Source organism: Maniola jurtina, chromosome 4, assembly GCF_905333055.1.
Source record: "Maniola jurtina chromosome 4, ilManJurt1.1, whole genome shotgun sequence".
NCBI classification, from domain to species: domain Eukaryota; kingdom Metazoa; phylum Arthropoda; class Insecta; order Lepidoptera; family Nymphalidae; genus Maniola; species Maniola jurtina.
Window position 1 is genome coordinate 12772987 of NC_060032.1, and position 23382 is coordinate 12796368.

At 37.6% G+C, this 23382-nt stretch overlaps 2 protein-coding genes across 2 annotated transcripts; both read left to right on the top strand.

Annotated features, from left to right (window-relative positions):
• The first annotated feature begins 1052 nt into the window (after positions 1-1052).
• On the top strand, positions 1053-22786 carry LOC123881312 (UPF0605 protein CG18335-like). The gene is made up of 8 exons (XM_045930026.1): positions 1053-1207; positions 3809-3947; positions 7132-7228; positions 13617-13792; positions 14601-14763; positions 15552-15690; positions 21901-21999; positions 22541-22786. Exons 1-8 carry the CDS (start codon positions 1161-1163, stop codon positions 22608-22610), a joined length of 930 nt encoding a protein of 309 aa, XP_045785982.1. The 5' UTR covers positions 1053-1160; the 3' UTR covers positions 22611-22786.
• On the top strand, positions 15861-21422 carry LOC123881300 (elongator complex protein 3). The gene is made up of 7 exons (XM_045930008.1): positions 15861-16505; positions 16882-17046; positions 17411-17525; positions 18145-18395; positions 19156-19321; positions 20429-20641; positions 21174-21422. Exons 1-7 carry the CDS (start codon positions 15943-15945, stop codon positions 21363-21365), a joined length of 1665 nt encoding a protein of 554 aa, XP_045785964.1. The 5' UTR covers positions 15861-15942; the 3' UTR covers positions 21366-21422.
• Positions 22787-23382: the final 596 nt, after the last annotated feature.

A 23382-nucleotide genomic window follows, 5' to 3' on the forward strand; every position in this document is an offset into this window, starting at 1 on the left:
TTATCATAGGTCTCGGCTCAGAATGAGAACTGTCATGCATGCATGTTTCCCCACGATTTCCTTCATCGTTAAGGCAAGTGATATTTATTTGCTTAAAACGCACATAATGGTTTAAGGGTCACTGATAGAGATCTCTTATAGAGATAAGTGCTTCCCTGTCCACGTTTTCTTTCTTTTTCTCTTTATTGTTACTACTTTCTGGTACAAAAAAAGTTGCGTGCGTTTGCGAAAAACGATAGGTAAGGACCTACCTAATGTTTTTTTGCAAAAATCATGGCCCCACTATTAAATGATTTAGTAAAAAATAATAAAGGGGAGTTTTAATACTAATCTAAGTAATATTATTATAACTGTGAAAGTTTGGATGTTTGGATTACTCCTTCACGCCACAATGAAAGAAGCTGAACTAATTTAGATGAAAGAGCTGGATTAACATATAGGCTACTTTTATGTACTTCTGTACCTCAAAAGGAAAAACGGAACTCTTATAGGATAACTTTTGTTGTCTGTCTGTCTGTCTGTCCGTCTGTCCGTCCATCCGTCCGTCCGCGGTCCGTCCGTCCGTCGTGTCTATCAAGAAACCTATAGGGTACTTCCCGTTGACCTAGAATCATAAAATTTGACAGGTAGGTAGGTCTCATAGCACAAGTACAGGAATAAATCTGAAAACCGAAGATTTGTGGTTACATTTAAAAAAAAAAATTAAAATGTGTTTCAATTTTCAAAGTAAGATAACTATACCAAGTGGGGTATCATAATAAAGGGCTTTACCTGTACATTTTAAAACAGATTTTTATTTATTTTTATGCATATTATTTATCGTGCAAAATGTTGGAAAAATACCCCTACGGAACCCTCAGTGCGCGAGTCTGACTCGTACTTGGCCGGTTTTTATTCTTCAAAGAGATCCCGCAGAATTTTTACCAAACCTATATCCACGCGGATAATGTCGCGGGCGTCATCTAGTAGATAATATATAAAACCTAGTAGGTATCTATGCATTTTTAAAATATGAAATTTACCTATTTGACAAATCCATGACAAGAAAAGACAACAAATGTGCTGATTTCGTAACATTTCATTTCATCGCCGTAATTTAAAGAAATTATGAGTTAAAAGTGTTATCTTTATCATCAAGTTCGGCTTTACCTATTTAAATCATGGCGTTGGATTTAGTCAGCATTGCACAGCCTCACTACATACCCGGGTTTGTATTATGGGTTTATGTTAGTTAGATAGGCACCTAACCTATTAGTAGGCATCGATGTAAGTAGGTGCTTTCTAAGTTTCGATTTCACCACAGGATTTTATCCATAGCAACGTTTGCCTCCCCTCTTTGCAAAACACTCCTGACCCATCGCCATCGCCTCAGAGCAAGGAGAATAGTTCTAAAGCTATGATTACGAACTATAGTTACTTACCGAAGAAATTCTTAACAGTGCTCTCTCCGTCACTCGCTTCATACAATTGTAGTTCCAATTTCATTTGAATATTAAGCAACCAAAGTCCATGAAATTTTGCAGACATATTCTAGAAATTAATATCTGTGTCTGTGGTGTTTTAGATTTTTCTAAAAATATGTAGTTTTAAAATTACAGGGGCTCAAAGATTTGTATGTAAATTTTTAAGACCGCGTAACTTTGAAATCGAATATTTTAACAGAAATCTGGAAAACCACAGACATAGATATTAGTTTCTAGAATATGTCTGCAAAATTTCATGGACTTTGGTTGCTTAATATTCAAATGAAATTGGAACTACGTTTGTATGAAGCGAGTGACGGAGAGACCCCTCTTAATCGTCAACGTTTAAAACCTACTTCCATAACAATAACTGACAGGCCAAAATAAAATTAATCAAACTTCGCAATCAATCCTTATTAGGGTTGGTCAGCTATACTTATTTCGTACCGTAAGTTCATAACAAAGCAATAAATAAGAGGATATCGAATGTGATAAATGATCATATTGTCGCGGTGTCACACAGGTCGCCAATCCCGAAATAAATATCCTTTAAGTTGACGTGTTCATGGCCGAACTTCGTGATGTTTTCACTTTCTGATTACTTCATCTGCTCAACCGACGAGATTAACCAACATCGAGTGGATTAATTGAATGCAAAAAAATTAAGACGATTGAACTTAATAAAAAGTTTTAAATGGTCATTCTGATATTGCCAATTGCAATACTCAATAGTACAGTACCTACCAGGGATTCCTAAGAACATGTCTTTCTCAATATTCTTTTTACGAAATTAGGTACCTTTTCTATAGCATGGTTCTGTTTCTTATGCGATGGTTAGTCGGCATCTAAGATTTCTAATAAGGAAACTTAGTTATTTTAATACCATCCTATCGGCAAAGTTACCTATGTATTCAAAGGCAAACAGATATAGGCAATGATATAGGTAATGGGCAGGGAACATTGTTCGAAAAACCGATAAACTTGTGTTGTAACCGAGGTGCTACAATGGCGACAGGAAAACACAGCGTTTACGGACACCCAATATATAGACAGACAACATCAAACGAATTGCAGGTCCCCGATTTCTTACGTCACCCGGACGTGGACTCACGCCACGGCCTCGGGGCCGCATGGACTAGCTAGTCCGACCAAACCACCCATCCCAACGTCAGCCTAAGCCGTGGTCCGAGCCTCACAGGAGGCGCCCTTAGGAGGACGGTGCCCCCGACCTCTTCATTTATTTCTTCGAGCCCTATAGGGCTCATCCCAGGCAGAGCTTCGCGCTTGCCAACCCCCCCGGTGACGCTGTAGCGGCCAGTAGGGCCTACGCAAGCATAGTCAATCCGAAACAACACAAAAAAAAAAAACGAATCACAGGGAGCCGCTGGTTTCAGGCGGGGCAAGACCTGGCCTGTGGAAGTATCTATATCGGTTGACAATGGTGATAATGAAATGATAGGTTGACTAGCTGTAGCGTAGTCCGCTAAAAAACCGGCCAAGTGCGAGTCAAACTCGCGCACCGAGGGTTCCATACTCGGGTATTTTTTCCGACTTTTTGCACCCACATAAATCTAAAACTATTATGCTTAAAAATAAAATGAAAATCTGTTTTAGAATGTACAGGTAAAGCCCTTTCATATGATACCCCACTTGGTATAGTTATCTTACTTTGAAAATTAAAACACATTTTGATTTTTTTTAAATGATGTAACCACAAATTCGGGGTTTACATATTTATTCCTGTACTTGTGCTATAATACCTACCTACCTGCCAAACATGATTCTAGGTCAACGGAAAGTATCTACCCTATAGGTTTCTTGACAGACACGACGGCGGACGGACGGACGGACAGACAGACAGACAGACAACAAAGGGTTCCGTTTTTCCTTTTGAGGTACGGAACCCTAAAAATCGGAGCTAATGAATAATAGGCACCTATTTAGACCAATTCTGTAGTCTTTACATTGTTTGAACAAATTCTGTACCTAGAGCAATGTAGAGCTACGTTCATTGCTTGAACAAATATAGATAAATCGATGGATGTCTTGTGTTAATAATAGGTATATCGTGAAGGACAAATGAAAAATGAAAATGAAATGAAAAATCTTTATTTAGAACTCTTTACAATTAACAGTAAAGTACGATAACAACTGCATTAGTTTCAAAACTGTGTTGCAGTTGTTAACGCCCACTTCCAGATTTACAAAATTAGGTACTTTAAAGGAAAAAGAACAATATAATTAAAAATCAGTGCATGGTATGTTAAATTAATATGTGTGTGTGTGTGTGCGTGTGTGTGTGTGAAATGTATCATGGTTTTACGTATGGTTTTTCTTTCTTTTAGTTACACGGGCCATTGTCCAGAGTACAAATATCGTATTGGCGACACTTACGGCTCGACCACTCACAAGATCCTGTTGGACCCTAGCGTCAACCATTCCGAGAGACTCGTGCTGTCTGATAGAACTGCTGATGATTTTCAAGTAGGCCATTTCTTACACTAGCGGCACGCTATGATGGCCGGTTTGACACATTACAATAGTGATGTGGAATGTCAATTTATTCTCGAACAAAAAACAATTAAGTTTTGTTTTTGTACCTGATTAAATAGGTTTAATAAAACAAAAATGTATATGTTTATTTAATTTATTTGAACGAACTGAATATTTGAACGAAAATGAATATACATACTTTATATGCACACAAGAAACATATGAATACAAAAGATACCAAAAAAGGTGCCACAAAAGGCCATAATTAATCAGATTCGTCCATACTACTATTTTCACTGTCGTCACTGCTATCATCACATACATTAATAATTATATGTTCGTTTTCTATAATATTATCTATTTTCACATCTCTTTCATAATCTTCCCTTATTAATTTAACAGTTCTATTCACAACCTTTTCCCAGTCTCCTTTAGTCACATGTTCACAAGCTTCTTCTAATAATTTTAGCATTTTTTTTGTGGTAAATGGGGGTTCTGTATTGTGTCTTGCAGCATATCCCTTAATTTGAGCCCACACCAACTCAATCGCATTATACTCACAATGGTAAGGCGGTAACCGTATAACTCTGTGCCCATGTTCTAATGCTATTTCGTCAATGACGTATCGGATCTTGGTTGGTTTGTTTTCTTTTAAAAGACGTACTAATTCCGCTTTTAACATATTCATGTTTGCATCTACGCTATTTTTACGAAGCCATGCGACGATATCAGCTTTCTTTTGGGATTGGGCAGGTGGCTTGTCAATTTGCATCGAGTGGTATGGGGCGTTGTCCATAATTATAATAGATGGTTCAGGGAGGCTACACAACATTGAGGTAAACCATTCAGTAAACTTTTCTCCATTCATGTCTTCATGATAGTCTCCAGTGGTTTTTGACGCAAAAGCCATGAGAGAACCTTCGACAAACCCGTTGATGGTTCCGGCGTGACAAATTATAAGTCGCGATCCTTTTCCTACAGGAACTTTGGAAGTAGATGCTGCTGTGTCATCGTTCCAAGAACGGCCTACAGTATGGTTAGCATTAAGCCATGTTTCATCCAAGAACACAACATTTTGCCAATTTTTGATTTCTTTCACTTGCCGTAAAAAAGTATACCTTGCCATCGCTATATCAAATCTTTCCATCAATATTTTGCGTTTGTTACATTTTTTGTATCGAAATCCAATGGTCTTCAAAATCTTCGTTAAAGAACTTTCCCCACCGAAGAATAATCCAGCTTCCTTCAGTGAATGCACCAACTTTTTTCTTGTTGGATACTCCTTCTGTAAATAGTAGCCGTAAACATGTCTTCGGATAGCATCGGCATCAAAGCTATCGATGCCTACGACTGGTTTTGCTCGTTTTCTCTTTTTTGGTGTGTGAAGTTTATTTTCTTCTGTGCCAGTCTCGCCATATTTTTTTTTAGTTATCCGTCTAACAGTTCGTTGTCCAATATTAAGCGCATCAGCTACGCGTTCAACCACTGACGTTATAGGTAAAATTGGCCCTCCATTTTGAGCTTCACGATCGAAATAGTTACGAAGGCGTATTACGAACTCACGTGTCTGACTATTTAGAACAGTTCTCTGCGTACGTTCGGTCATATCGACGAAATCCACAACAAAGGGCTTGAACAGAGTCCAAATTAACGAGCAAGGGTCAACAGTAATGCAGTATCAATATTTGAAATCCAAAGCCAGGTCAAAACTATATCACAATCGCATTGCACTGACAGTTTATACTTTTCGAAGCAACGTCAATTCGAAACTGCTTTGTTTTGCATTGAGCATTGACGCGAGTTTGCCGGAGGTAGTAGTTGTGCTAGCCAGCGATCCTATGTGACGATCGTATTAGATTCCATTTTTAAAAATTTATTGATATTTTTTTGCGATTTCAGAGGTTTGTCCAGATAGTGAAAATTGTTCATATTCACAAGTACATTCACCCCTTAAATGGTGCAAACTGATTTTTCTACACTTGTATACATTTAAGAAATCAATTTAATAAATAAATTTTGAGTCCTAAACCTAAAACTACATTCGATAAAATTTATGAATCTCTGCACATCACTATCGTCAATAAAGTAATACAATTATTTCCTTCAAAGTCGTTATCAATTAATACGGAACTTCATGAGCGGACAAACGTCAAACCGGCCATCATAGCGTGCCGCTAGTTTAGTTGTTTTTAATCCCCGACCCAAAAAGAGGGGTGTTATAAGTTTGACGTGTGTATCTATGTATCTGTCTGTGGTATCGTAGCTCCTAAACTAATAAACCGATTTTAATTTAGTTTTTTTTTTTTTGTTTGAAATGTGGCTTGATCGAGAGTGTTTTTAGCTATAATCCAAGAAAATCGGTTCAGCCGTTTGAAAGTTATCAGCTCTTTTCTAATTACTGTAACCTTCACTTGTCGGGGGTGTTATAAATTTTTAATTTACACTTGTAACTTTTAACACTTAAAAGAAGAAGTACTTAGATGCCTGAGGTGTGATAGCTTTCAAGACGGTTACTACATACAAAATCTTTCAGAAGCAAATATCTACTAAATAGAAATAAATATGAACTAATTAATCATCATGGCTAGTTCTATTAATTAATAGAGAAATAATATCTCAACGAACCTAAATTGACAAGCTTAAGTCTTGTGCTATCTTTTTCTTATTATGATGAGTTATGAGAGCACTAGAGATTTTTTTTATTCAGATACTTAGCCCATGACTGCAATCTCACAAGTGATGATGCAGTCTAAGATGGAAGCGAGCTAACCTGGAAAGGGTATGGCCGTTTTTACAAAACCCATACCCACGGCATCGTACGGTAACGCTGAATCGCTTGGCGGCACGGCTTTGCCAGTAGGGTTGACCCTACTGGCAAAGCCGGTGGTAACTAGCAACGGCCGAAGCCTCCCACAAGATATTTTAGCTAAGAAATCGTGTACAACAGAACATAACAGAATTAGAGAATTAGCTACATTATCCGGGTCATATATTTTATTAATATTATAATATCTTAACTTTCTTCAAACGTTAAATCTATAAAAATAAGAAAAAAACGTGTTAAAACTTAAAATAACGGATATGCTTACCTAGTTTTCGCGTATCACTTTCGAAATACCTGGCATGTGTAGATGCAATTGAGATGTTATCACTGAAATACTTATGTTGTTATCAGATATTCCGTCCGCCGCAAACTGACATCGATCTGGTGAATGCGAGGTTTCGCAACGGCGACCCGGTCTACAAGCATCCTATGGTACCAGGATATGAAGGTAAGCCTTCTATAGGAAACAGGCGTTACTTTACTTTGCGTAGAGTGTTTTTTTTTAATTTACAGACTAGCACTTGGCTGAAATCACACCTGCTAGCAAGTGATGATGCAGCCTAAGATGGAGCGCGCTTGCCTAGAAGTTGCCTATTCACTCTTGACTTGAAGGTACCCATATTAAAAGTGAAAGAGAAAACTGATGCCGGAAGGGCGTTCCATATCCTAGCGGTTCGGATTGGAAACGACGAAGCAAATCGTTTCGAAAGGATTTTTGGAAATTCATAATACATAATATTATATCTTTTCACAGTAATTTCAATTATGCTTTTAGCTTGACAGACTCGCTCAGTACAACGCAAGTTTTGTTGTTTTTAATTTTTAATACCTAATTATGTATTATTATAAACAAACCTATGATAGGTACTTAAAAGAAACAATGCCTGCTATAACAACTTAATACAAGTAATTCTTGAAACATGACCATTGACCTAATGAATATGACACAATAAATGAAAACTCAAAAGTGTAACAATGGGATGGTGTAACACAAATCAAAGAAGACGTGTTTATAATGTGCCGCAATATATTACTACTAGGTATACTTACTCTGTCGCAATATTATTCCTACAATACTTACCCACGCAATGCTCAGATGTTTTTTTTTTTTGATTTTTTTATTCAACATTTTTACCTGCTGCTATTTATATTGCAAGATCTTTGACAATAATTTATAATATTCTTATTTAATCTTAACTTAAACCTAGTTTTTTTACCAAGGTCCAGCTGTTTACCCTATAATATCGTTGCATGCTCAGCTGTGGTAGAAATAGGCATTTATCGACGGCTTAGAGTGAAAACCTCGTAAGTGTAAAAGAAGTAACTTTTCAGGAGGAAGAAAAACTGCGTGCTGTAAAATTAGAAGCGAGTATTTACGAGTATCGAATGAACAAATTAGTCAGATCAGGATGTGTTTTGCGAGGTTTTCTTGCTAGAAACGCAATAAAATTTTGAGCAAAAATGCATTCCCGAGGTTTTCACTCTAAGACGACGTTATGTAGAGTTACCGATGATGTCTGTATGTTTGTTACTCTTACATGCAAAAACTACTGAACAAAGACTAAAATTTAGAATGGAGATAGATTATGCCCTGGATTAACACATAAGCTACTCTTTATCCCGGAAAATCAAACCATTCCTACGGGATTTTCAAAAAACCTATATCCACGCGAATGAAGTCGCGGGCATCAGCTAGTTTCAAATAAAGAGTAGATATTACTTAACCTACTTTAATATTACGTCTCTACTAAATGATCACTGATAAAAATCATTGCATAAAAATTTATAAGTACCTACAACTCTCCTAAATGCGTAAAGTCGGTCACCATGTAAAGTAAGATTGAAATATTGCCCAAATAATCCCAAAAATGCATGTTAACGGTCATCGGTAAACATTTTAAGCAAATGTTCTTCACGTTATCTCAACGGTCATGTTTACAAACGTCATGAGAAGGAAAACCTGTAAAGTCCAAAGTGGACACGAAACCTAAGATGCGATACTACACGTCTTGGTGATTCAGTGTTTATTTAAGGTGTGTTTGATTAACGCAAGCACGATAATATCGAAGTCTGCTGTACAAAGTCCTAAATGATATTCCTACAAGTCTTCGTCTTTGTGTATCCTAGCTTCTTCCACAGTTTTATTTTGTTCCTTCGTCTCTCTTCTCCAGTATATTTAATTACTCAGTGCATCGATTTTCAAAAGGTTTTTAACCCCCGACCCAAAAAGAGGGGCGTTATAAGTTTGATGTGTGTATCTGTATGCGGCATCTTAGCTCCTAAACGAATGAACCGATTTTAATTTAGTTTTTTTTGTTTGAAAGGTGGCTTGATCAAGAGTGTTCTTAGCTATAATCGAAGAAAATCGGTTCAGCCATTTGAAAGTTATCAGCTCTTTTCTTGTTTTCTTATAGAGGTTTTTGTGTCGGGGGTTTTTAAATTTTGAGTCATCTTCTTTAGCCAATCAAATCAACACTTTCTGTCCTGCTTTTCATTCTCTTGATTTGGGTCAATACGTACCTACGTCATGCCTAAATTTTTTGATATTATAGTTGGTACCTACCTCCTAGCTACATTACATTAAAGGCATACCTACCTAAAAATAGGAAAGAAATAAAATTGTTTTGGGTGCTCTCTCGGAACTTACCTCTAACTGACTCATGGTGCTGGACCGGTAACCAAGAATGCATAGTTTCCTGAGCTTATTACCTACATCGAGATCATAATCCTGCAACGTCCAATAAAGTTAAAAAATGTGTCTACTTTTATGATTTGTTATTGCACCGCCCATAGGTAGATAAGTCAGGAGTAGAATAAAAGTAGAGCCAAGTCTCTCAATATAACGTAACTGACATTCCAACCCAAAACTTGCTCAGTATCTACCGATTTTTCCAAAATGCATGGTGCGTCATAGTTAATTGAACTACATTGATGACAAAAACTATTTTTAAGACCTTTAAATTCATATATATAGGTAATTAATTGTATTCAAATTGTAGGTAATTCGTTGTACTTATTAGTAAATGGTCAAAAATAATATCTGGTCAAGTTTTGAGAGTCTGTTGCAACCTGAATCATTCGTCATGCTCATATAAGGGCACCGTTGGAATTACCGAATACATAGTCGAGCAATGACATCAGATCGGAGAAAATTCATCACCCTGCATCCATAACACTGGTGCAGCTATATGATATTAAGTATACCCAAATACCTACATAATAATATGTGATACTAGGGGGGAAGGGATTTCGGTTGTTTTAAATCCCGCAGGAACTCTTTGATTTTCCGGGATAAAAAGGAGTCTATGTCCTTCCCCGGGATGTAGCCCATATCTGTACCAAATTTCATTAAAATCGGTTCAGCGGTTGGGCCGTGAAAACATAGCAGACAGACAGACAGACAGACAGATAGACAGACAGACAGGCAGACACACTTTCGCATTTATAATATTAAGTAAGTATCATTAGTATCATTGGAGTATGGATTCTTCTCTATCGTTATGCTCAAGCTCTTGACAGAGCCGTCGTGGTCGTCACTGCAGTGCCTATGCGTCTCTATTCCCCTCTGATGGCTGCCTTTCTTGTGAACTCATGTAAGGGAACTTCCATCGCAGCTCTCGCTTGGCTTGTCACCCTCATGTGTGACCTACCACGTACTCTGGTGCCCTCTACTCTTCCTTGAACTACTCGACGTTTATTGGAGACATGGCTGCGTTTAGATACGAGTAAGTGACTAAAGGAAGTGAGAAGAATGATAGAGTGCAAGTCTGTGTGGACCAACTTCTTGATTGGCACGTATGATATACATCTCGAAGAAAACTGAGTAAACCATACCAGGTTTTCTATCAATTGCTAAATTATTCGTATTCTTGCTTGCCAAGTCTAAAAAGGAATACTTAAGCATTCAAGCACTTAAGAGGGCTCTCTCCGTCACTCGTTTCATACAATCGTAGTTCCAATTTCATTTGAATATTAAGCAACCAAAGTCCATGAAATTTTGCAGACATATTCTAGAAACTAATATCTATGTCTGTGGTTTTCCTGATTTCACCTAAAATATTCGATTTCAAAGTTACGCGGTCTTAAAATTTTTTATACAAATCTTTGAGCCCCTGTAATTTTAAAACCACATATTTTTCGAAAAATTTAAAAAAGATATTATTTTCTAGAATATCTCTGCAAAATTTCATGGACTTTGGTTGCTTAATATTCAAATGAAATTAGAACTACCATTGTATGAAACGAGTGACGGAGAGAGCCCTGTTAAGCTTGAAAAGGTGAATGCGTTGAAACTGAAACGCATTATTTTTTAACCCCTTAGCCCGTTATGCACTAGTAAAGACTGTTCTCACGATTAAGCTTATGATTTTTATGACCATGGGATAAGTAACTTTGCATAAAGTGCGTATTATACCGTTTGAAATTATTATACTTAGCTAGTAACACGCATTAAATCAACTTGCTTCACACGAGTACGTAGGTACTTTGAACTAAAAAAACTGATGACTTGCAGTGGATGTCATAATAAAGGTTTATACTTAACCCAGTACCTCTACTATAGTAACAGTAGAATGGAACTACATATTTTCCGGGGAAACCATCGTACCGAGTTACGAGCCCAACAGGTGTCGTGCAAGGGAGGTACCGCGCACCAATATTATTGAGATATCTTTAATCTCGGGAATTGGATAAGGAATTACAAGTATAAGGAGGAGATGTAGTAAGGGATGTATTTATGACTAGATTTTCTTCACACGTAACGAATAAAAGACCTTGGCAAATTAGGCAAGTATGTAGGTAGGTATACCCACATAATATATCTAGTAAATCCATGATGGACGAGCGTGGCGCATCTTTACTTATTTTTCCCACAGATTAAGTAAGTCTGAATTATGTGAATTTTTCCTAAGCCCCAGCTGAACCAAAACTAGTGAGTAAATATGATTATAGTTCCAAATGTGAGTATTTTAAAGAATCAATGTCTTAACAGCTTTTTTTCATTTTCATTAAGTTAAATCTAGATGAGAATTTTACAGATACCCATCTATAAAAGTAGTAGGTACTGCTAAATAATGATTTAGTTAACTACTTAAATGAATAGGTGGGTAAGAAAGAAAAACAGAAGCCCTTCAGAAGCCTAATCGAACCTTCAACTGGATTTCTTTGATTTAACACAAGGGCGTTTTCAGTCATACATAAATACTGATTTTATTGTTATAAAATCAGTTTAATAATTATATACCTACCTTTGTTATTCGTAGGACGCCCCTTGTCGCGAAGGATGACCACGGAATTCTACCTTTTGCGTATTTTGAGACTGACACGCACTTTGCGTATTATTTTAGAATAGGCACGGTCTACGTTTTTTAAGGAATAAACAGGCTCCTTTGAAGAAATCTTGCAATTAATTAATTTAAACAACTGGTCTTAAACTCGTTATAATTTATGTACAGTTATGAGTGACGTCCCTTATTAAGAATAGCCATAAAACCACGTAACTGCAAATCGGACGTGAACAGTGGCATATCTTGAGCTAAAACAAAACGGTACCAGTCCTATCCGTTCCACTTACGCCTGGTTATTGAGCATCACTACTAAGAGGTGACATTACTTTTACATACATTCATCATCATCATCAGCAGCAGTCCACCACTGGCTACTATTGAGTACTCAGTAAGGGTCTCCGGGGTCTCCTCTCAAAATGAGAATGCTTTGGCCACCTACGGTTATTTTGCCCGCGCACTTAACGGTTTTTCAATTTGAAATTGACCTCACCGTACCATGGTACATGAGGCTTGACTTCGTCAGTACTCAGTACAAGCAGATTTCCATACTTACATAGTTTAATTTTTGTGACTATTACCAAAATAGTAACAATTTGGTATGATACTCGTTTATGTGTCCAAACCAAGCATAGATACGAGCTCGCATGACTTTAAGAATCAATTGCTTATTCAGTGATCAGTTAGACGTGCTTCGGAGTGTTTAACCGCAAACAACGTGCACGCGATATACCTAACTATTCCCATTTCGATGTAACCTCCATTGATTATTATTTTCAACCTTGACCTTTTCGGACCCAGTGGTCTAGTACTTTAGCTTAGAAAAAGTTGCGTATAGTGTCTCCCCACAAGGGGTCGGCTTGCCCCACGTTGCTTTTTGCGCCTGGCTATCAGATCGTACCCAAGCTAACGGGACCCATCTCGTTTACAATTATTATTATCAATAGGTATAATGTATATGTTTCGACGAATGCTCAGTCATGAAATATTCAAAGGCGTAGGGAAATTCAAACAGCTTCACCTCGATTCTGGATTTCAATAAACTATGGATCGAGTTCGTATCACATTTACAAACAACAGGATGCTGTCCACTTTATCTTTACCGGACTGAGTTGTTTCTAGAAATACCAACTCCAATGCGATCTAAAGTAGAAATAGCCAGCCAGTTTTACTTGGAATGTTCGAGTAGAGATATAAAAGGACCCTCCAAATTCTTCTAAAAAATATAAATGCCTCCTTTCCTTTAAGTTCCTGATTGCAATATGAGTTGGAAGCATGTTGGAAGATAGAAAACTGGAAAAGACAATATGCAACGAAATTATGTTTTTTATTATGACGTCGATTTCATAAAGGTTTTTGAAATGTAAATGTAATGCAGGGCAGCCGTGACTTAGGATTACCTACCTACCTATATAAAATTGTTTTGCAAGGATAGGTTCCAAAAATCAAAAAAAATGACGCGAAAATAACTGGACATGAGGTAAATATTAAAACCTAAGAAATCCTCATCTAATACTGATCTACAACTAATCTATAACAATATTGTTTTGCTAGGTTTCTTGCCACGATTGAACGCACAGTTTGGCCAGCGGTACACTGTGGCCGCGACAGAAGCCCTGTCAGAGTTTCAGAAGTCCCAACTAAACCAGCGCGCTGCACGCAATCAGCTGGAAAGGGTGGTTGACTTGCAGGCTGGGAAAGGACAACCTTGGGACCTTGTTGACAGATTCGTAAGTGCTTTGGCAAAACAATATAAGAAGAGATATGGGTAAATGTTGAGGAATAAAGGTCGAATTAGCAGTTGGCACAGACAATGCATTGAAAGCACTTATGCCTACCAACCTGAGAAAGCTCGGAAAAAGTTTGAAAGGAGATGGTTGCAAAAGCAAAATATAATGGGAGTTACAGTAGGTAGAGATTCGTGATACTGAAAGAAAATGGTGGCTATAGCTACAGCTACATATTATTAGAAGAAAGATGGAAGACTAAATGGATACGAATTACATAAAGCAGTATTGTTTAAGATGGCAAGGAGACAAGCATAAAATGTTCGCCAAATGATAAAAGATGAAAGGAAGAACGCGTGATAGAAGATTGAATGGATGGATGGATTGAATTTAAGATGAGAGCGAATTAATGACTTCAAGAAATCTTCTAGAAAGTGGAAAATCATTAGGATGGAGCGATAATATAGGAGTGAGATAAGGATAAACTGAAATGAATGGAGGAGAAAAACCAAAATATGAAAATATTCGATAGAGATTTTTTTTCTCTCTCGTCTGGCTTTACAAAGATTAGCCAATGTCAAGTTTGTAAATTTGTAACTAGTTAGTTAAACTATACAAGTATGGACCCCGTCTGTGCCGGCGCTCGCCGACATACGCACAGCAACTCCTTAGAGCGCTTTCCAGTCAGATTTAACAAAAAAACACTCCAAAAAGGCAGAGCACGACCGCCAGCTAACACCAACACAGACGAAGTCTCGAGAGAGAAAGTGGCGGAATATTTGGGGTTTTCATATAACTTTCTGTTCTCTAGTCTGCAACGGCGGAGTTCAAACTGCCCCTGGTGATGGTAAGGCCAGAATGCGCGGGAATATTACGGGATGTGCCGATGGACGAGCCGAAACTATCTCCAGCCTCTCACTCTGTCAGCCCTTACTTTATGGAGAATAGCCATCCAGACAAGTTTATTAAGAAAGGTAGTTAAGTTTATTTAACAAAAATAAGTACGAGACATTTCATCACGGTTAATAGCTTCATCTGGTGACAGAAGGGCTGGCTTGTTTTTTGCGCAATAGGTCAGCCTGACTGTCCGACGTGGAAAGGGAGCCAGCATTCTTGGCACCATTCCACGCGGGCATGATTCGTACATTAGTTAGAAAAGGCTAGCTTTAAGGTTTATCGTAACATTTTCAATACAAATAAATTAAAAAAAAAGAAAGGCCGGAGGATTTTTTAAACTGCGTTTATTAAATTTTACACAATAAAACCTTCAAACGGAGCTAAATACTTGGCGGCAGTCAATATTGACAATGAAGACGTTTTGATGATTATTTTCAGATTACTTTTCTTACCTATTTATTTTTAACGAAATTATAAAATTATCACTCTATGTCGTACGGTAAAATTCACAATTCTTTTGTTCGAAATCAAATCTGGGGGTTTAATCCTTCTGAGTCAATCCGTAAGTAACTACTCGTAGCTATGTTTATGAGCAAACTTTGAAAACTTGCAGCTGTACCGAGTATTTATATATTATACCTATATATCGCTGGGTGGACCTACCACCCAGCGATATAATATATTATGTTCCAACTTCCAACGCCTTGGAGATTAGAGTCTACAATCAACGCAGTCTGCTCTAGTCAGGTCCATCCATATAGTGTCCATACTCTTTGGGTCCATGCTGCACCGTGCTTATTGGTGCAATTACATACCTAAGTGCAAAAGTAACCAAGGAATCTTTATCGAGACATTCTGCTCTTAGGTTTTGCTGGACATGTACCCTACGGTTTCCAACGTTTTGGCGAGTCTTCAAAGAAGCTTACCAACTCGGCGCTATGCGACTTCTCGTCTAACTACAGACGGCGGCAAAGCACCGAATGGGCACCCGTTAATGTAGTCAAGTAAGTCAATATTATAATTTTAACTAACTAGTTAATATTGAGGGCACAGCTAAAATGTTAATATAACTGGAGTAATAGTTTTTTAGTAGGACTACAAAAGATTAAATGCGTGAATTGGAGCTTAAACCTTGAACTGACAGTGACAGACGACAGTTGACATTGGATTTGTCATTGGCTGTCATGTTGGCTGTCGTCATGTTATTGTGAAATAAAAACTTACATTTTCTAAAACTTATTAGAAAATCACAAAAAATGACGAAAAAGAAGCCAATGCCGAACCTCTCGAAAGAGGAGAAAATGGTGATAGTGATATCCGAGATAATACAAGAGCTGTTGATCGCGCACCGTCAAGGCAAAGATGTTAACCTCAACAAGATGAAGACGAGAATCTCTTCGAAATACGGACTTGGTACCTCGCCGCGCTTGGTGGATATCATAGCTGCGGTGCCTGCTGATGCTAAAAGTGTCTTACTACCCAAATTAAAGGCTAAACCCATACGCACAGCGTCTGGTATTGCAGTCGTCGCGGTTATGTGTAAACCACATCGTTGCCCGCACATAAACTTTACGGGAAACATCTGTGTATATTGTCCCGGTGGTCCGGATTCGGATTTCGAATATTCCACTCAAAGTTACACAGGTTATGAGCCTACTTCTATGCGGGCTATACGAGCTCGGTACAATCCATATATACAGACTCGTCATAGAGTCGAACAGCTGAAGCAGTTGGGCCATAGTGTGGATAAAGTTGAGTTTATTGTGATGGGAGGCACTTTTATGAGTCTACCTGAAGACTACAGAGACTATTTTATAAGGTAAGTCACTTTTCTCCTGGGTTTCTCCTTTAATACTTGACCAGAACTTTTAAACTGATGTGTGAGGAAGGCCTTTCATTTTCTTACAGAAATACTAGTAACATTTATAGCATTTCTTTCAGTAACATTAATAAGGTTTTTCATATTATTCTTTTATACCCTGACATTGCCTGAGCGAGAGGTTTTTGTACACAGCTCACTAGGGTCAGAAAAATTTGTATGTCACAATATTTGTACTGAACTAAGGATAAAATAGAAAACTTTTTTTTTCTCTCTCTCTTCTATCTGCAATCAGTCCACGGACTTTAAACAGATTTGAGATTTGTAAATGTTGATGTTTTAAAACAGAAAACTGTCAAATGTATATTATTTGTAGAAATCTTCACGATGCACTATCAGGTCACACGTCAAGCTGTGTGGCGGAGGCTGTGAAGTTCTCTGAGAGAGCTAAGACCAAGTGTATTGGCATCACCATAGAGACACGGCCTGACTACTGCTTACAGCGGCATATGAGTGATATGCTCAATTATGGATGCACCAGGTATGTAACAATTTGATAGTTTTTTGTCTGTGATGACTGATGAAGCAATTTTTATTGTTATTATTTATCATCTGTACAAAAGTATAGTAGCATTTCAAATTTTTTTTTTTTGCACTGATTCCTGTTTATTTTAAAGGTTAAAAGTCTATCATTATGGATACAAAATCAAAAGTGTTTTGATAATATTATTTGAGATCAAATAATAGATTTGTATCTTTAATACAATTTTATTGGATTTGGAGTTGAATAGTTCTACAAAATCTCAGCATGGATCATAGAAGTTTATGAGACAATTTATGTTGTTTTAAACATTTTATTGTTTTAAATTACTGTAATTTGAAAAGGGTATTGTTCTTTTTAATAGGCTAGAAATAGGAGTACAGTCTGTTTATGAAGATATAGCAAGAGACACAAATAGGGGGCATACAGTCAAAGCTGTGTGTGAGAACTTCAATCTTGCGAAGGATGCTGGATTTAAGGTAAACTAAACTAAACCATCAGATCTAAAAACAATGCTATCTTTTTTACAATGCCCCCTGCACAAGAGTATGACACCACTTTGAAATTTGAAAATTTAGCTTTCTTTCATATAAAAACCTTGACAGATTTTTTTGAATTTAGCATATTTAAAAGAAAAAATATTTTTAAAGATATTGCGTTCTGTTTAGTTTTTATAGTAAACCTCTTGGCGGGCGTTTGGGATGGGAGCCAAAAAAAATTTTTTTTTTTCAAAAAGAATATTAGCCATGCTAATCATGACTAATACTCCCGTTTCCCCTCCAATTAAGGGTAAAGCTTGTGCCAGGAGTGGGTACGACATTAGTGCAATGAATGGAGTTTGAACCACCAACCTTTCGGAATTCAGTCCGCTCCTCAACCGTTGAGCTCAACGGTTGAGGAGCGGACTGAATTCCATTCAGGTTCCCATTATAGCCTCGATAGCTATCGAGGCTATAATGGGAACCTGAATGGAAAAGTGAAACGAATGGCAACAACACACCCATAAAATGAGCGAGAGACTGACTGACTCACTTTCATTTGCACTGCATAAGATGGATCCAAAGACTTTTCTGAAAAAATGTTGCTTTTTACTTTCAGATTGTAGTCCACATGATGCCAGATCTACCCAATGTAGATTTTGAAAGAGATGTGGAACAGTTTATAGAATTTTTTGAGAATCCAGCATTCAGAGCTGATGGATTAAAAATCTACCCTACATTGGTTATTAGGGGCACAGGCCTGTATGAACTGTGGAAGACTGGAAGGTATAGGAGCTATCCACCATCAACTCTGGTGGATTTGATTGCTAAGATCTTGGCTTTGGTACCTCCATGGACTAGGGTTTACAGGTAATTTAATGCTGAACCTAATTTGTAAGAAAATTATAAATCTTAAATAATTTTTTGCTAACTTTTTCCTGCAACTTTGTCTGTGATATAATTTATACCGCTTGGGGATAATGTCGCTATCAGTGATATAATTTTCAGAATCGGTTCTTTAGTTTTAGAGATTACCCCATATATCCAAACTTAAAAAAACTTTACCTATTAAAATATTAGTGTAGTACCTCTGTAATACCTCTTTCAAATTCTTGGTAATTTGTTTGAAACACTCACGCACTTCCACTGCGTACATTGATGAGACTATGTCAGAAACGTTCACGCAAGCGCCAACAATAACTGTATAAAGTATGGATGAACTCTAATTCAATGCTAATTCAAAAAAACTTTTGAATTATTGTTTTTCTGGCCTCCATTGCCATTTTAGCGCCGCGCTCCCTGTAGCGAGATGAAAAATTGTGTTTTGTACTGCTGCTAAATTATCGGTGTCTTGTGCCTTTGAACCGCCCAATCTAATGCCCGTATTCACAAACGTTATATGAGGTCTCATAGTGCGCTCGAACGCATAGTGTAGGTTCCACCAATCAGATTACCGTGTCACGTCAATTTGCAATGATCTGATTGGTGGAACCTACACTATGCGTTCGAGCGCACTGTGAGACTTCATAGTAATGATTGTGAATACGGCCGTAAGAATCCTTTGCTTGCTCGGTATTCAATACAACCATTCATGCCAAAGCAGCCTTGCATAACAAATGACTGTTTCCAGAGTCCAGCGAGATATTCCCATGCCCCTAGTGTCATCGGGAGTGGAGCACGGAAACTTGAGGGAGCTGGCGTTGGCACGTATGGCGGATTTGGGCACGGACTGCCGGGATGTGAGGACTAGGGAGGTTGGCATTCAGGAGATACACAACAAAGTTAGGCCTTATGAGGTGAGATAAATGTTTTTTTTTTTAATTTTTTTTTTCTCTCTCGTCTGGCTTTTACAATGATTAGCCAATGTCAAGTTTGTAGTTATTTGTAACAAGTTAGCTAAACTATACAAGTATGTACCCCGTCTGTGCCGGCGCTCGCCGACATACGCACGGCACCCCCTTAGAGCGCTTTCCAGTCAGTTTTAACAAAAAAAACACTCCAAAAAGTCACAACACGCGCGCCAGCAAACGCCACCACAGACGAAGTCCTTTTTTTTTATTATATAGACTAGCGCTTGGCTGCAATCAGACCTGCTAGCAAGTGATGATGCAGCCTAAGATGGAGCGCGCTTGCCTAGAAGTTGCCTATTCACTCTTGACTTGAAGGTACCCATATTATAGGTGGAAGCGAAAACTGATGCCGGAAGGGCGTTCCATATCCTAGCGGTTCGGATTAGAAAAGAGGAAGCAAATCGCTTCGTACGTGTTCGAGGAATTTAGTTTTAACCCACTTCAAAAAAAGGAAGTTATGTATTCAATTCTTATGTATAATACGCGACAGGTCAGGATGGCAATCGGGGTGTGGACGCCCCACAATAATTCGGTGCGGGATAGCGCGGGTGACGTGTGGGTGTGAGGGGCGTCCCCCCGCCTCTCACCCCTATTTCTATCTTCTTATTCTCTTCTCTTTTCTTGTATATTCTTCTGTCTGTATGTTGTCTGTATATTCTTTGTAGGGGTTTTTTTTTATTGCCGCTTCTTCCGTTATTATCTTCGGAGACGTTATCAAAGATGTTAATAATTTTGATATATTTTTTTATTTTAGAACCAATGTTGTCTTTTGTGTATGTGTGTTTATTTATTTATTTATTTTTTAAGGGACGCTAACAATATACATATTTAACATTTTATATACTACTTACATACTATTACATGACCGATATGTATATCAATAACTAGCGTCCACAACTTTTTTGTAGAGCGCCAGTAAACTTTATATTACAATAGACTTAACAGATATAATAGATACATACAAGTAGGTACTTAAATAAAAGGTCGCGATTATCTCTAAGATCAATCGACCGATTACCGATAACCTTATCATTCAGTTTCTCTGCATTTCAGGTAGAGTTAATAAGGCGTGATTACACAGCAAACGGTGGCTGGGAGACATTCCTATCATACGAAGACCCTGACCAAGATATCCTAGTAGGATTGCTGCGTCTCAGGAAGTGCGCCAAGGATACATACCGGCCGGAGTTGAAGCCAGGGCCGGGGGCGACCTTCACACAGTGCAGTATTGTGAGAGAGTTGCACGTCTATGGCTCTGTTGTCCCTGTGAGTATCATTTTTAGGTTATGTACCCGAAGGTTTTACGGTGGCTAACGGGTGACTCAATAACTATGCTGTGCGTCCGTCTATCTGTCGATTTGCAGGCTGTACCTCGTGAAACATAATAGGTAGAGTCGAAATTTTCACAGAATGTGAACAGAGTGGACAAACAGTAAAAATTTTTTAAATAATGGTAGGGAACCCGAAAAAATATTTACTTAAAGACCCTGTCCCGATTTTTTTCTTTTGATACAATGAAATGGTCCTAACATGAAACAGAGTTGATCGGCACTAAAAAAAAATTTGTCAATTTCATTGATTTTTATGGACAACTCACACTTGACCGAAAAAATAACTATGCCAAAATTGTTCCCACAAAAAGAGACCTAAAGGTTCCAAAGATAGTTTCCCTGTATCTTCTATAGTTTTGTATTTTCCCATACATAGCAATGGCCAAAGTTTTAGCAACTACTAGGTGTACCTCTACTATAGGCGTATTATTCTGACCTCCACATGACCATGTTTATTACGATTTTAGGTAAACGCTCGAGACCCAACAAAGTTCCAACACCAGGGTTTTGGCATGCTCCTAATGGAGGAAGCGGAGCGGATCGCCCGAGAGGAACACTGCTCTGACAAGATGGCTGTTATATCGGGCGTCGGTACACGGAACTATTACGCCAAGATCGGCTACCATCTCGAGGGCCCGTATATGGTTAAGATGCTTTAAAGATAAGGGTATTTTTAAGCGAAAATGTTTATAATAAAAATTGATAAATACGTTATACAATAAATCTTTTATTTCTTGTCCCATTCAGACTATTTAAAGTTTAAAATAAATTGTACTAGCTGATGCCCGCGACTTCTTCCGCGTGGTTTTTCGAAATCCAGTGGGAACTCTTTGATTGCCGGGATAAAAAGTAGAATATGTTCTTATCCAGGATATTATGTGAAGGAGTCACAAACATACATACACACAAACTTTCGCCTTTATAATATTAGTGTTAAAGTTAAAGGGCGTCTGGCAGAGGGTTGCCACGATACTAAGTGTCTGGCAATGCATGGCGTGATTTTTAATACTATTCCGAAAAAAAAACAAAATTACACGTTATACCTACTTTACATAAGATACTTTACATAATCCAAACTTCATAGTCTCTGGACGCTAATCGTTCTGTACGTTGAAAAACTTCAGTTTTTATAAAATAACGAAGGCTAGACGCTCACGGGCTTTTAGTCCATAACCTATTCCTATCCTTCCCCAGACCCGACCCGCCCTTGTCCATCAACCCGACGGAGATCTACCATAAACATGTCGGAATGCTGCCCAACTATGCGGGACACGTTCCAGGCTGCGTGTTCAGGTATGTATTCAAAGCCTCAATAGCTCAACGGTTGAGGAGCGGACTGAATTCCGAAAGGTCGGCGGTTCAAATCCTACCCGTTGCACTATTGTCCTACCCACTCTTGGCACAAGCTTTACGCTTAATTGAAGGGAAGTATTAGTCATGATAAGCATGGCTAATATTCTTTAAAAAAAAAATTTGATTCGTTGGTCACTCAAAATGGTTCGACACCCAATGACCTTTTTAACCGACTTCCGAAAAAGGAGGAGGTTCTCAATTCGTCAGAATCTTTATTTTTTATTTTTTGTCTTTGTCATTTGTATGGGATTACGTAACAGAGAAACTTCTTTCCGTGGATAGCGATATCTACTCTAGAAAGAAGTTAGTATAGCGCTCTCTCTGTTATTTAATCCCATACAAATGGCAGCCAAAAATGACAGTTTTTCAGTCCAACCAATCAATAACATCTTTTCATAAAAAAATCAAAATTGTTTTCAAAAAACATTTAAAATTCAAATGGCCATCTGCCCAACAGGTCTCAGATTGATATTTTTTACAGATTTGGAAAAACGTACGGCAACGATACAAGAGACGCCAAGAGGTGGCTACGGGGTGACTTCACATCATAATGATAATAAATCAATGGAAAGCTTCAGTGAAAAAAACATTTTCAGTCAATAAATAGTAAAGTCTAGATTTGAGACAAACTGACAAGTTTACAAGTTAGTACAAATTGATCCTATCCTTGAACTAAGAACTTGGTACACGTCAAATGATTTTGGATGAAATAAAATTATACACATTATCATATGATTTTATTCAATTTATAAACTTAAACATAGAAACAATAACAATTCGATATATATACCTCTTAGAAAAATATTAATATACATTCAGTGCCATGCACCTATTTATTTAAATTATTACATAGTTCAATAAAATGCTGAATATCACTGAACCAATTTTGATGAAACTAAAAAACTCCTTTTTCTTAAATTGCCCCTGCGGCGGGACTCATGCCCAGGTTATCCCGCTTATAAGACCAAAGGTATCATCATTGGATTAAAGGTGATCACTTATCATATCCCTGGGGATGTATTAAATCCATTTTGAGCATACATCTCAGAAGTCAGCCAAAACGTAAAAATAATTATCATTATAAAAAATATAAAGCCTCAATTTTCAAAGTTAGTTCATAAAAATTTTCACGAAAATTATTTATGACCCTTGACTCATGAAGTCATCCATTTTTCTCACAAATTTAGATTATAGTAGTAGTTAATGATATCAGAAAAATATGGTTTGTGACTTTGTTATGCAATACAGAGTCAATTACATCCACATAAACTCAAGAAAGTTTCAGGATGTCAAGCTGAAATAGCTGAAGACACCTATAATTTG